The 16,213-nt window shown below is 35.2% G+C and overlaps 1 protein-coding gene across 1 annotated transcript in view; it reads right to left on the bottom strand.

Annotated features, from left to right (window-relative positions):
* LOC121863601 overlaps nt 1-13,933 on the bottom strand; it is a gene marked incomplete at its 3' end in the record, with an annotated part of 30,579 nt that extends 16,646 nt beyond the window's left edge. The window contains 2 exon segments of the mRNA XM_042362328.1: nt 8,598-8,755; nt 11,487-13,933. Of these exon segments, the coding sequence (XP_042218262.1) occupies nt 8,598-8,755; nt 11,487-13,852 (2,524 nt within the window).
* Between the last annotated feature and the right edge of the window lie 2,280 nt (nt 13,934-16,213).

Raw genomic sequence — 16,213 nt, forward strand, 5'->3', positions numbered from 1 at the left:
ACATACACACACACACACATACACACACACACACATATATATATATATATATATATATATATATATATATATATATATATATATATATATATATATATATATATATATATATATATATATATATATATATATATATATATATATATAACCACAAGGAAAAAGAAAACACAAAGTTCCCAAGTGCTTTCGCGTAATTCACATCTTCAGGGGTGAGTACAAACTAAGTAGAAGTTCAGAACAAGTTAGATATATAGCTACTGTTGTACCCCGCTTAACGCGGTCAATTGAACCCACAGGGTACTGCGTTAAGTGAAAACCGCGTTAAGTGAACAACAGAACATATGGGATTAATTCCAATAGAGACTGGCCCGACCCCCAAACTCCACTTTTTGACGACACACAACTATGTTGCAGTAAAAATATTATCTTAACTTTATGATGGTATGCACACACAATTAATAATTAAGAGAAATATCAATAATGTTAGGTTTTTTAACACTTACATTAGTAGAAAAGGTGGCTGGGCACATGGGGATGGGGGGTTGGTTCCGAGGCAGAGGGCAGATTATAATCTGGGACCTTTACAAAGGTCCCAGTTGATGCTTTACTGGAGTTCTTCATAGATTCCCTGGATAATATTTCATTGCCTGCCTCGAAAGATGACTTCATCGAACTCATCAAACTATGTATTAAGGATTGTAAATTTGAATTCAATGGAGAATATTATGCTCAAATATTTGGTATGGCAATGGGTAATCCACTCTCACCTGTATTAAGTAACCTATATATGGAATTCTTTGAAAAGAAACTATTAAGTAATATCTTACCACCTTCAGCAGTCTGGTTTAGATATGTAGATGATGTATTATGTCTCTGGCCAAGTAATGAGGACCTAAAGGCTTTCCTGCCACAATTTAATAACTTAGCCCCCTCGATCAAATTCACTGTGGAATTAGAGCATGACTGTAAATTGCCTTTCCTAGACTGTCTGATCCACAGAATAGGTAACACCTTTAAGTTCAGTATTTATGGAAAACCTACTAATGTGTGTTCATACATTCATTATTATTCTGCCCACCATAATAGAGTCAAACAGTCAGTATTTTCAACAATGTTTTTACATGCTTTGAGAATTTGCAGCCCGGATTTCATTGATGAGCAATATAAATATATCTATAATATTGGCTCAAACCTTAAATACCCTAGATCTTTCATAGACAAATGCCTGAACATTACTAAGAAATCTTTTTATAGAACTGATCCCAAGCCCACCCATGACCATAAGAATCTCTTAGTATTACCATTTCACAAAAATTTCTCTCAAATTCCTTTACAACTAAAAACCTGGAACGTCAATGTGGCATTTAAAAACTCATGCACTGTTAAACAAATGTTAATCAAGAACTCCCCCAACAATACAAATGGCAGCATTTATAAAGTCCCTTGCAAGGAATGTAATATGTTTTACTTAGGCCAGACAGGTAAAGATCTTGTAACTAGACTTAAACAGCATAAATATAGAGTGAGGGCAGGCCAGGAATCCAATGCTTTGTTTGTTCATCTGAGGGATAATAAACATTGCATTGACTGGGATAATGCCTCCTCAATATTACCTTGTAATTCAATTGATAGTAGGAACATTATAGAATCTAGTCTCATTAAACATACCGAATCCGTTAACATGAATTTGAGTAATGGTATGTACAAATTGGACAATTTTGCAATTAAGAAGATTTGGAACCAGGTGAGAAGGTTGGGTCAGTCTGACCTGACTACCGACCGCTGCAGTGCTTTTGTGAAGATTAGTAGGGTCATTACCTATACCTCTGTGGACTTGATCTCACCCTCCTCTGTATATATATGTATATATGTGTATATATATATATATATATATATATATATATACAGTAGTACCCCGCTAAACGCGGTCAATAAAACCCACAGGGTACCGTGTTAAGTGAAAACCGCGCTAAGTGAACAACAGAACATATGGGATTAATTCCAATAGAAACTGGCCCGATCCCCAAACTCCACTTTTTCTGACACAATACCTATGTTCTAGTAAAAATAACATCTTAATTTTATGATGGTACATGCACACAATTAATACTTAAGAGAAATAGAGAAATACAGTCGCCAAGTTAATGTCCATTCAAATAATGGACTCAACTCCCTCCCCCTCTTCTCACACTACACTGCTGGCTCATTCCCTCTCTGAGAAATTTTTGGGGTAAAACCACTAAATTTTAATAAATAATACCTCAAACTGAAGTTACGATAATACAATTGACATTGCTGGATTCCTTGTAAGACCAGGAATATTTTGAATATAAATGTCATATATTTTGCACAAAAGATAACATATTTACTCAGAGTAAACATTATATCTAAAATTTGTATGTCTAATGCAAAATCTATGATGTTTATATTCAAAATGATCACCAAATTGTAAGAATTCCAGCAATGTAAATTATATTCTGGCCAGGTAATTTGTATGAATTTTATGAGCTAAAACAAATATCTTCAGTTGATAAAAAAAACAATATTCTTCACGACACTATCTGTCAATCAAAGTACCCCACCTTGCCTCCCCCCTCTTCCAACCATGTGGTCAGTCCCTACCCTCCCCCCCACCCCCTACCAATCCTCCCTTCAAGAGATGTTGGGTGAAAAAACTAAATTTTAACATTTAGTATTAAATAATACCTCAGATTAAAGTTTGGATAATATAATTGACATTGCTGGATTCCTTGTAAGACCAGGAATATTTTGAATATAAATGTCATATATTTTGCACAAAAGATAACATATTTACTCAGAGTAAACATTACATCTAAAATTTGTATGTCTAATGCAAAATCTATGATGTTTATATTCAAAATGATCATCAAATTATAAGAATTCCAGCAATGTAAATTATATTCTGACCAGGTAATTTCTATGAATTTTATGAGCTAAAACAAATATCTTCAGTTAATAAAAAAAAAATATTCTTCACACGGCAACAGATGGTCGGTGGGTCCCTCCCTCCCCCCACCCCCCCACCAACCGTCCCTACCAGATGTGTGGGAAAACCAGAATATTTACCTTTTAGTAATAAATAATACCTCAAACTAAAGTTAGGATAATATAATTGACATTGCTGGATTCCTTGTAAGCCCAGGAATATTTTGAATACAAATGTCATATATTTTGCACAAAAAATAACATATTTACTCAGAGTAAACATTATATCTAAAATTTGTATGTCTAATGCAAAATCTATGATGTTTACATTCAAAATGATCATCATATTGTAAGAATTCCAGCAATGTAAGGGCTCCATATATTCTAGCCAGGTAATTTGTATGAATTTTATAGCTAAAACAGGCAGTCAGGCAGGGTGGCGGGTGAGAATCTAAAACTAGCTCTGAGCGGACACTCACGTTCGTGGAAAAAAACCCCGTTAAGTGATATTAGACTTGGCGAGGCACCGTATCACGGTAAGTAGCGGTTAAGCGGGGATATGTATATATATATATATATATATATATATATATATATATATATATATATATATATATATATATATATATAAATATATATATATATATATATATATATATATATATATACATATATATATATATATATATATATATATATATATATATATATATATATACAGTAGTACTCCGCTTAACGCGGTCAATTGAACCCACAGGGTACCGTGTTAAGTGAAATCCGGGTTAAGTGAACAACAGAACATATGGGATTAATTCCAATAGAGACTGGCCGGACCCACAAACTCTACTTTTTCCGACACAATACGGTCGGCCCTTCACATACGCGGGTTTAGCATTCACGGATTCGCAAATACGCGGATTGCCCCGCCAGAGGAATATTCTGTACATTGAAGTAATTGAAGTACATTCAAATCGCGCGCCATTCAACTCGCGCGCAGCACCGAACACAGGACACCGCGCGCTCCCGCAACCTCACACACACACGCATAGCTCTCCCTCACTCAGTCAGTCTCGCTGTAGCCACACTTGTGTTGACATCAGCATTGTAGTTGCAAAAATATTACATTTCCGTGAATGTATTATATCAAGCACAGTATGAATAGAATATCACTAATATAAGAGTATTTTAACCGAAAACTACTAAAAAAACGAGTAACATCTCTTGAACATCGGAAGGTTAGGTAAAGTCTCTTGTTTTCGTCATGTATTTTATCCTAATTTACATTGAAATAAATCACGTTTCAGCAAAAGTACTATTCATTTCTGAGAATATGGAAATGTAATATTTTGCTGAAATGACGTACGTATTACAGTGGAAAGTGACGAAAGCAATGACTTGCTTTCTTTCGCTCAAAAAATGTTACCGTAATCGCTTTTTGAATGGTTTTCAGATAAAAAACTGTTGTATTACAATAATATTCTATCCTAATTCACTTGTGATGCAACAGTTTTTTAACTGAAAACCATTCGAAAAGCGATTACGGTAACATCTTTTGAACGAAAGAAAGCGAAAGTCATTGTTTTCGTCACGATTTTGTCCCACATTCCACTGTAATACTTACGTCATTTCAGCAAAAATATTTCATTTCTGTGAATGGAGTATATCAAGCACAGTATGAATATAATATCATTGTAATATAACAGTATTTTAACAGAAAACTATTAAAAAAACGAGTAACATCTCTTGAACATTGGAAGGTTAGGTGAACTCTTTTGTTTTCGTCATGTATTTTATCCTATTTTACATTGAAATACATCACGTTTCAGCAAAATTACTATTTATTTCCGAGAATATATTCATTCAGGTGCAGTTTAGGTAAAATATACGTGTGATGTAACATTTTTTTAATTGAAAACGATTCGAAAAACACGTACCCTCTAGCCCTGTTCAAGGAGAGGACTGGGAGAAACTGTTTGGTGCTGCAGACGATGGCAAGGAAAATAATTTGGATGGATTTTAATGAAAATATTCAGAAATATGGTATCGTAGTATTTATTCAAGTCAATTAGGATAGAATATAATTGTAATACAACAGTAGTGACGATGTGGAGGAGGCGGAGGGATAGAGCGGGGAGGAGGCGGAGGGATAGAGCGGGGAGGAGGTGACTGGCGGGAACAGGGACGAGTGGAGATGCCAGCCAGTATATTACGGGTGTATTAATTGTTTTTATAGCTATTTTTGCATTTTAATGTTAAATACTGTACATTACGTTTCAACAAAACTACCATTTATTTCTGAGAACATGGATATGTAATATTTTTGCTGAAATGATGTACGTATTACAGTGGAAAGTGACGAAAGCAATGACTTTCGCTTTCTTTCGTTCAAAAGATGTTACCGTAATCGCTTTTCGAATGATTTTTAGTTGTGGGATTATATGGCTAATGATAGGATAGAATATTATTGTAATACAGTACGAGTACAACAGTTTTTTAACTGAAAACCATTCGAAAAGCGATTACGGTAAAATATTTTGAACAATGAAAGAAAGCGAAAGTCTTTCGTCATGATTTTATCCCACTTCCCACTATAATATGTACGTCATTCCAGCAAAAATATTACATTTCCATATTTATTTCCAAGAATATATTCATTCAGTCACAGTTAAGGTAAAATATACTTGTGATGTAATATTTTAATGAAAATCCAGTATCGAAGTTTTCTCTTGTTTCAAATTTAATTAACAAAGAATGATGTTTCAAATGTAATGAAAAAAAATTTATGTCCAGTATCTATAAATTAACTTTAATAAATGAATACTTTGTTTTACATCGTCCTGTGCTACCATACCATGGATTTGGCTACTTTGGGCTCGCAAGAGATCTGCCCTGGCAACTGTACCGACACTCACAGCTGGTGGTGTGTTGGTGCATCGTTTCCATTGTTTACTGGTAGTTACTGGTAAATATTTTTCAACCTAACGAAACTATTACCCGTTTAGAGGTTGACCCCCAATTTTTGCCAAATAATTTGGTCTTAAAAACTCGTACTGCACACAGGTATATACGGTAAATAAGGACATGGGGGGCCAGGGATTTTTTAAGGGGGGGGCAGCAATAGTACACGGATTTTTAACATTCACGGGTATCTCTGTTACCTAACCCCCGCGAATGTTAAGGGCCGACTGTACCTATGTTCTAGTAAAAATAACATCTTAATTTTATGATGGTACATGCACACAATTAATACTTAAGAGAAATAGAGAAATACAGTCGCCAAGTTAATGTCCATTCAAATAATGGACTCAACTCCCTCCCCCTCTTCTCACACAACACTGCTGGCTCTTCCCTCTCTGAGAAATTTTTGGGGGAAAACCACTAAATTTTAATAAATAATACCTCAAACAAAAGTTAGGATAATATAATTGACATTGCTGGATTCCTTGTAAGACCAGGAATATTTTGAATATAAATGTCATATATTTTGCACAAAAGACAACATATTTACTCAGAGTAAACATTATATCTAAAATTTGTATGTCTAATGCAAAATCTATGATGTTTATACAGTATTCAAAATGATCATCAAATTGTAAGAATTCCAGCAATGTAAATTATATTCTGGCCGGGTAATTTGTATGAATTTTATGAGCTAAAACAAATATCTTCAGTTAATAAAACAAAAAATATTTTTCATGACACTATCTGTCAATCAAAGTACCCCACCTTGCCTCCCCCCTCTTCCAACCGCGCCAGGTGGTCAGTCCGTCCCAACCCTCCCCCCCACCCCCCACCAATCCTCCCTTCAAGAGATGTTGGGTGAAAAAACAAAATTTTAACATTAAGTATTAAATAATACCTCAGATTAAAGTTAGGATAAAATAATTGACATTGCTGGATTCCTTGTAAGACCAGGAATATTTTGAATATAAATGTCATATATTTTGCACAAAAGATAACATATTTACTCAGAGTAAACATTATATCTACAACTTGTATGTCTAATGCAAAATCTATGATGTTTATTTTCAAAATGATCATCAAATTATAAGACTTCCAGCAATGTAAATTATATTCTGACCGGGTAATTTGTATGAATTTTATGAGCTAAAACAAATATCTTGTTAATAAAAAAAAAAATATTCTTCACACCGTAACAGATGGTCGGTCGGTCCCTCCCTACCAGATGTGTGGGAAAACCAGAATATTTACCTTTTTAGTAATAAATAATACCTCAAACTAAAGTTAGGATAATATAATTGACATTGCTGGATTCCTTGTAAGACCAGGAATATTTTGAAAATAAATGTCATATATTTTGCACAAAAAATAACATATTTACTCAGAGTAACCATTATATCTAAAATTTGTATGTCTAATGCAAAATCTATGATGTTTATATTCAAAATGATCATCATATTGTAAGAATTCCAGCAATGTAAATTATTTTCTGGCCTGGTAATTTGTATGAATTTTATGAGCTAAAACAGGCAGGCAGGGAGGCAGGCGGTGGCGGGTGGGGCGAATCTAAAAATAGCATCTCGAGCCAGACACTCTGCGCGTATACGTGGAAAAAACGCGTGTTAAGTGAAAGTTCGGCTCTGGCGAGGCACCGCGTATACGTGAAATCGCGCTAAGCGAAACTGCTTTGAGCAGGGTATTACTGTATATATAACTTGTTCTGAACTTCTACTTAGTTTGTACTCACCCCTGAAGATGTGAATTACACGAAAGCGCTTGGGAAGCTCATGTTTTCTTTTTCCTTGTGGTTATCAGCATATACCTGGATCACGCGCACCTACAGTGATTTATTTGCATATATATATATATATATATATATATATATATATATATATATATATATATATATATATATATATATATATATATATATATATATATATATATATATATATTTCATTAGCCCAATAAAGCAAACGGACTTCTACATACAATCAACACCTCAACCCGCCAGGATTCGAACCCACGGCCCACGAGCCCACGACTGTGACCGGGAAATGCTACCTCTGGACCACCAGGATACGAAAAGCAGTCCTAGACTCTGGTATATTTCACACAAAGCCTGTTCATCGAGCTTCAGGCGCCGTGAACCTCTAATGGGGACTACCCGTATCACGTAGGTGGTCAGAGTAACGTTTTACCAAATCCGGCTTCGAAACACGAGGATCCATATATATTTCATTAGCCGGATTTGGTAAAACGTTACTCTGACCACCTATGTGATACGGGTAGTCCCCATTAGAGGTTCACGGCGCCTTAAGCTCGTTGAACAGGCTTTGTGTGAAATATGTATATATATATATATATATATATATATATATATATATATATATATATATATATATATATATATATATATATATATATATATACAGGGTGTCCCATAAATTTCCTAACATAGGAAAAATAAATTTTATATGAAAATCCATTTTTATTTATATAATATGCTCTACACGACTACCATTCTGTTGAAAACACTCTTCAATGCGTGTCCTCCACTGCTGAAGAACACGTTCAAGCACAGCTGGAGTTATGCTTGTAATGGTGTTGGTGATACGTTGTATGGAAACTTTTGGGACACCCTGTATATATATACACACATACACACACACACACAACATAACACTCACAGAGGGAGGACAGTCGTACACGTGAGCACAGAGAGGTCAACGCCGGGGCCAGGTCAGGGTCTGTGTCAGTTATCACCAGGTAGAGGATCTCCACAGTGTGTGGCAGTGACCTCACAGCAGCACCACTCAGCTGACCCTCGAACCACCACACCCGATGCCTGTAGTATAGATCAACAGTTGTGTATAATAATGATAAGTATTGCTGGATCACCTCAAGATTCTCCCACCAGATTATATAACATTAACCTTCCTGTCGTTAACCTAATTATCGTTACCATGTTTATGTGAAATAACCTGGGACAAAAATTAAGATGATTCTAATATTAAATTTATCTAGTAGTAGTAGTAGTAATAATAGTAGCAGTAGTAGTAGTATTAGTATGACCATTATCGTTAAAGAGAACTACAGTATGGTGGTAACTGAGGGAAGAACTGAACGTCTTTGTCATCATTATTTTGTTTGGCTTCCCTGGCCTGGTTAACCTTCTCCTGGGCCTCTGTTCCCTCTTATAGACTACTGCTGTTTATCTAACATTAATAAATATTGATAAAAAGGTAAATACATATAAGAGGAGACCAGTGAGACAGAGCAGCTACACTACCCATCACTCATCAAGGGTAACTGACCAAAGTTAAAGATGGCGGTGAGGGTAAAGACTCTAGATACTTCCAGGTAAATAATTATTTCATAAAACTTACATGAAACAAAATATATTATTGTTTTTTGATAACATACAAGTGGTGACTATAAATAACGGTTACAAGGGGTCACAATATATTTTAACAATTTATTAGTAAAAAGATAATTATATATTAAGTAGATATTTGGTGAGAGTGTTGCCATAATGGTCATGTTTTTAAATAATTTAAATTTGAGTAAAAATAAAAAATATATAATACGTACAGTACTCTTATAACCTCGTTAATCTGTCTTAACCTATTATTGTTATTATTATTGCTATTATTATTGCTATTATTATTATTATTATTATTATTATTATTATTATTATTATTATTGCTATTATTATTGTTATTATTATTATTATTATTATTATTATTATTATTATTATTATTATTGTTATTATTATTATTATTATTATTATTATTATTATTATTATTGTTATTATTATTATTATTATTATTGTTATTGTTATAATTATTATTATTATTATTATTATTGCTATTATTATTATTATTATTGTTATTATTATTGTTACTATTATTATTATTATTGTTGTTTTATTATTGTTATTATTATTATTATTATTATTATTATTATTATTGTTATTATTAATATTATTATTATTATCATTATTATTATTACTGTTATTATTATTGTTATTATTATTATTATTATTATTATTATTATTATTATTATTATTATTATTGTTATAATTATTGTTATTATTATTGTTATTGTTATTATTATTATTAGTTATTATTATTGTTATTATTATTGTTATTATTATTATTATTATTATTATTATTATTATTATTATTATTGTTATTATTATTATTATTATTTTTATTATTATTATTATTATTATTATTATTATTATTATTATTATTGTTATTGTTATTATTATTGTTATAATTATTGTTATTATTATTGTTGTTATTGTTATTATTATAATTATTATTGTTATCATTATTGTTATTGTTATTATTATTGTTATTTTTATTGTTATTAATATTGTTGTTATTATTATAATTATTATTGTTATTATTATTGTTATTGTTATTATTTTTATTTTTATTGTTATTAATATTGTTATTATTATTATTATTAATGTTATTATTATTATTATTATTATTATTGTTATTATTATTGTTATTGTTATTATTATTGTTGTTATTATTGTTATTATTATTATTGTTATTATTATTGTTATTGTATAGATATGTAAATACCAAGATATGTGAACACGCCTGACGGCAAGACTCTGTTACCATTCATTGTACCATTTATTCACATGTCTGTATTACTATATATCATCATAGCATGTCTGATATCTATGCTTATGTCTAATGCCTATGTCTACTCACTATGTCCCGATGTACTATGTCTGTACCGCGCTAGTCAAGTAACTAGAGGATCTCATTTATTGTCCTAGTAATGTCTAGCAACTCTCCCTGCCTAACTAGCTAACTTCTCTCAGATCGGCCCCGGCCTGGTTACGACGAGGAGTTCCTTGTGCTGGCTCCTGTTTTGTATCGGTTGGTTATCCTGCCAAGTCTTGTACTACTTATGGAATATATCTACTGCTCGTGCTCTGGAGTTTGAAGAACCTTGTCTAGGATTACATCCCACCACAGTTTTTATTGTTATTGTTATTATTAATGTTAATATTATTATTATTATTATTATTATTATTATTATTGTTATTACCGTATTATTGTTATTATTATTATTATTATATTATTATTATTATTCTATTGTTATTATTATTCTGTTGCTGTTGTTGTTGTTATTATTCTGTTGTTGTTATTATTATTATTATTATTATTATTATTATTATTATTATTATTATTATTATTATTATTGTTGGTGTTGTTGTTATTTATCATTATTATTATTATCATTATTATTGTTATTATTTTTATTATTATTATTATTATTATTATTATTATTATTATTATTATTATGATTATGATTATTCAAGTGTTAGAACTAACATGTCAAAGGTTAACTAAGTCAACATATCTAACTACCTCAGCAGCGTATTGTCAAACAGCTTTATGATTAATACTGAAATAATGAACTGAATAATATATGCAGATAATTGTTTCATGTTATTATTTAGGTAATACTTTTAATTTATGGAATAATATCTACTGTAGGTGGGACTCTTTAGTATACTATTGTAAGAATAATGAAGTCAAGTTTACCTTTTAAAGACGTCTTGGAGAGCTGCGTCAAGAGAGGGGCTGCAGGTGTCTGGGTGCTTCCAGTGATGGTTCATATAAATGCCTACTACACAGTTGTTCCACGCAGCCACCACCTTCATCAGGTCGACCATGTGGGGAATGTTGTCTGGGTCTCCATCAATATTTACGGTTATATAGACTGGTCGACCAAGAGGGAGTAGAGTGGTGTAGACTGACACACTGCTATCTGTGACCACTATGCTACCTGTCACCAATTGTGGAATATGTTTAGCGACGTATTTACAAAAGGTAGTGTCACACTTCACGCCATTTATCAGGTCCACCCACTGACTCCTGTCTGTCATATTGCCTGTCATACCAGAAGAGTGGAGAAGGAGGACCAGTTCTTCTGCCTTGTCTTCCTTTACCTCTCCTCCGCCGTCAACATATAAAATGCCAGTTAGATGAACCAGAACGTTCTGGTATTTGGTCAGAGTCAGAGACGACAGGTCATCCTTGTGTAGCTCCTCCAGGACCTCCCTGATGGTGCGGGGACCTTGAGACATATTTGGCCTTTCTCCCTGAAGCGAGTCCCTTATATGCAAGGCACCGTAGAAATCCTGAACTCCCTTGTGGGAGAAACTAAGGCATGATTTAACTTTTGCACAGAGAGCGTAAGTGTTGTTGGTGATGAAGAAGGCGCCGGTAACTTCCTCGAGCAGAATGTTAACGCGTTGACATGTTTGTTCAAGGTTGTCTGTCATCTCTTCTGACACATATAATGAGTCAACTTTTAGGCTTACAAAGGATTCTTGACACATCACTTTAAAGATCTTTTCAATGTTTCTCTTCACACTCCTGGCAGATATAACTGTGTCCGGTTTATCTATCAGTCGTTTCACTAATTTTTCTGTCGTCATATCCTTCACTTTACTGTACAGTTGTGTGGCCGTTGTCATATTCTTTACTGTACTTGGATCTTCGGCCCATATGAGACTTAAGAATACCAGGTTCATGGGCAATCTTAGGTACTCTTTGAGACGACGTGGCATACTCTCCAGGTACTCTACCAGTTCTTGTGTACTCTGTGTACTCTTGCCAGCTTGTATTAGTTGATTGTGGTATTTCTCCGCAAAAGTTACACGACTTTTAGCAGGAATACCAACAAGCTGTAAATGGACAGCTCCCAGGTGAGGTGGAAGAGTTTTGTAGAAGTCGTCCACCCTCTCTGGCCTTGTAGTACAGACTACAGTAAAGTTACAATTACATAAGACATCTTGGATCAGTGCTTTTGATGCTTTATTCAACTCGTCGAGGCCATCCACCAGCATGAGGACCTTAAACTGCTGGACACATTTGATCATGTCATTTCCTCGATACTTCTTAGCGGTGTCTGGCATTTGTGACTGGACGAGCTGTGCAAGAGACCAGATGTGTTGATTTCTCCCTTCAATATGAAAGAGCAGCAGGAAGTTAGTAAGACCTTGTATGGTGTCCTTGTCGGCCTTCCAATCACTTAGTAATTTTATCAAGAAGGTCGTCTTACCAGCACCGGCGACACCGTCAATAAGTATGATTCTTTTGTGTTTGTCAATGGCAAGTTTTAGAATGTCTTCATCTGGTATATCTTGGTCAGCTGTACCTCGCTCCTCCTTACCTTGTATGCGTGTGAACACAGTGTCAATATCAAGGAGAAAGTCTGTACCGGCAATAAACGACACAGGATTAACATTTGTCCGTTTACCAAACAGCTCCACCAACTCTTGTTTACCAGACTGCTCTATGAGGTCAATATTGTAGCTGGTTATATCCTCGGGGTCCAGGAGGTTGTCGCTGATGTAGTTGATGCGTTCATCTATGGTTTTAACCCGGTTATCTACTTCATCTTCATCAATGTTAAACACATCTTTTCCTTCACTATATACGTCTTTCAACAGTTTTCTCAGCTCCTCCGTCTTGTTCTTATAATCCTCAGGACTGACGGCTAACTCCCCGTGCAGCAATTCGTTGCGAAAATCTTTTACAGCTTTGAGTTTTTCCAGAAGGGCGTCCAGCTGGCCACCAGGAGCAGGGCCAGGCAACAAGGTGATGCACAGGTAAAGTAGCGAGAAGTCATATTTCTTGCCAGAAGGGTCGACGTCAAGTATCTTACGCTGGTCCTTATTAAATTTTTCCTTTAACTTTTTCTTGGTGAAGCCTTTACTCTCCAGGAACTCGAGAAGCTTCTTGTCTTTGACCTTCCCCTCATGACAGGCTGCTCGGGTGTACATATCCAGCAAGACTGGGCGTTCCAGTTTGTTTAGTGTAGTGATGAGTTTTAACCAGTCTCTCTCCTCCCCGGTAATGGGTGGTGGTGGTGGTGGTGGTGAGGTGTGAGGCGTCGCCATGGTTGGTCAGGTTGGTCATTACTAAGGAACAAAGGTCAACAGTTACTTGAGAGTGCAGCCTAACATTTATAAAGTGTTCATTAAGGTTAAAATACATTTATGAGTAACATTTATTAGAGTGAACGGCGATAATAACACAAGGATAGATCAACTCAGTTTGCCAGTATTTGTTGCCAGAAAAAATAAACATTTATATAAAACCTTTTTTGATGTACAAATAATGTATATAAGAGTTGTTACATTCTCTTTAATAATCTCTAATATAAGTTGTGGCAACAGTCTCTCTCCTCTTAACTTAATATAAAAACTCGCCCACTGACGCATCACAAATACCAAGAACTTTACAACAAAAACATTGTTACCATGACAACCAAACTCTTAACAAAGACGAAAATCTTCCCCAGTAAACCAAGGGAACTTAGGAGCCTTAATTGACGGCGCTCAACACTGGCCGTCATGGGAGACTCTAACTATATGGCCACATGGACTGTAAAAATTAAACCGCGCCAAATGACCTTAGTAATCCAGCTACTCTTTTGTAGAAACTCTGGCAGACAATTTTCTGGACCTCATCATAACTAATGAGGAAGGTATAGAGGCCACACCTGGCCCCCTTTTGGCCAAGGTTGAAGTATTACAGTGGTGATTACAACAGGTTGAGGGAGGGTTATTCACTGGCCTGACTCACTGGTAAACAAGAACGCAGATACTACCATCAACATTATAGTAAATAACGTGATCTATTTGATTGATAAATATACAGTTATATACCCAAGACCAAATCCACTGGCTCCAGGGATACAAGGAGGCAGCTACAAGTGAACCATGCGGCGGTTGACAAAGTTAACAAGAAAACTAAGAAATTCGAGACGTGGGTTAGGACAAACAATGAGCAGGACAGGAGGATGTATGCAAGAGCCAGGAACCAAGCAAAAGCAGAGTGTAGAAGGGCTGAAAAAGACTTCCAGAGGCGGAGTGCGAGTGAGGTCAAGTCAAACCCAAAAGCTTTTTACCATTATGCAAAGTCAAAATAAAAAAAATACGTGTAAGCGCAGCATATCTGAGGCTTGAAGATGGTAGTTACGCAGATTCTGACCAGGATAAAGCTGAGGCATTGAACAGCTTCTTTTCCTCGGTGTTTACAAGAGAGGATGCGATTAACCTTCCTGCGTTTGAGGACAGACGGTTCGAAACAGCACTGACCCACATTGTGTTCACAGAAGAGGTTATAAGAAATAAACTGTCAAAGGTAAAGGTCCATAAGAGTCCCGGCCCTGACATGGTGCATCCCAGAGTGTTAAGAGAGTTGTGCAACGAGCTTGCCGAGCTCCTGAAGATCCTGTTTTGTAAATGCCTGGATGAACAAAAGGTCCCCAATGATTGGAAAGTGGCTTATGTGAGTCCTATCTTCAAGAAGGGCAATCGTCATTCCACGGACAACTATAGACCGGTGAGCCTGACTAGCATAATATGTAAAGTACAGTACTTGAGAATATGATCAGAGATGCCGAGTTGGAACATCTACCACGAAACAACCTTGTAAAGGATTGCCAACACGGTTTTATGCCGGGGATCTCCTGCTTAACACAAATACTCAAGGTACTAGACGTTTTGATCCATATTCTGGAACGGGGTGGTAATATCGACAATATATACCTAAATTTTGCCAAGGCTTTTGACAGTGTACCCCACGAAAGGCTGAAAATCAAATTGGAAGGGTACGGGATCCGGGGAATTGTCCTAGCGTGGATAGAAGACTTTCTCCATGACCGCAAGCAGTGTGTGGTGATTAATGGCACGAAATCATCAAGTGTGCCCGTCACAGGGCAGTGTATTGGGCCCGTTGTTGATTGTTTGTTTCATTAATGACAAGCCAGAAGCTATACACTCTTCCTTACTAATGATGCGGACGATGCCAAGTTATTCAGGCAAATTAAGAACCAAACAGACTGTGAAGAGCTATAGAAAGATCTCTGTCGGCTTCAGGAGTAGTCAAAGGAATGGATTTAATGTTAGGAAGGGCAAGAGGACGTTGGTGGTACAGCGTAACTTTCACCTGTTTGTCAAGGGTTCGAGCCTCGGCCCAGGCACAGGGAAGAAGGGTGTTATCCAGTGTGACTCTCACTACAGGTTTCTCGGTCTCGGGTTTCCTCCTGTACTAGATAGACCGACCACCCGAACGGCTAGTAAAGTGATAACTGGTGAAAATGTTGAAGAGGATGCACCTATAAAATGTATTAACAGTATGGAGGGCGTATTACAGGATTTCCTTCGCTTTATATCTCTCTGTATTTTGTATATTTTCTTTAAAATTCTTTGCATGACTCGTCATCATGTCTGTCTCTTTTAAACTTACGAGAG

Source organism: Homarus americanus, unplaced genomic scaffold, assembly GCF_018991925.1.
Source record: "Homarus americanus isolate GMGI-L3 unplaced genomic scaffold, GMGI_Hamer_2.0 scaffold41366, whole genome shotgun sequence".
Taxonomy (NCBI): domain Eukaryota; kingdom Metazoa; phylum Arthropoda; class Malacostraca; order Decapoda; family Nephropidae; genus Homarus; species Homarus americanus.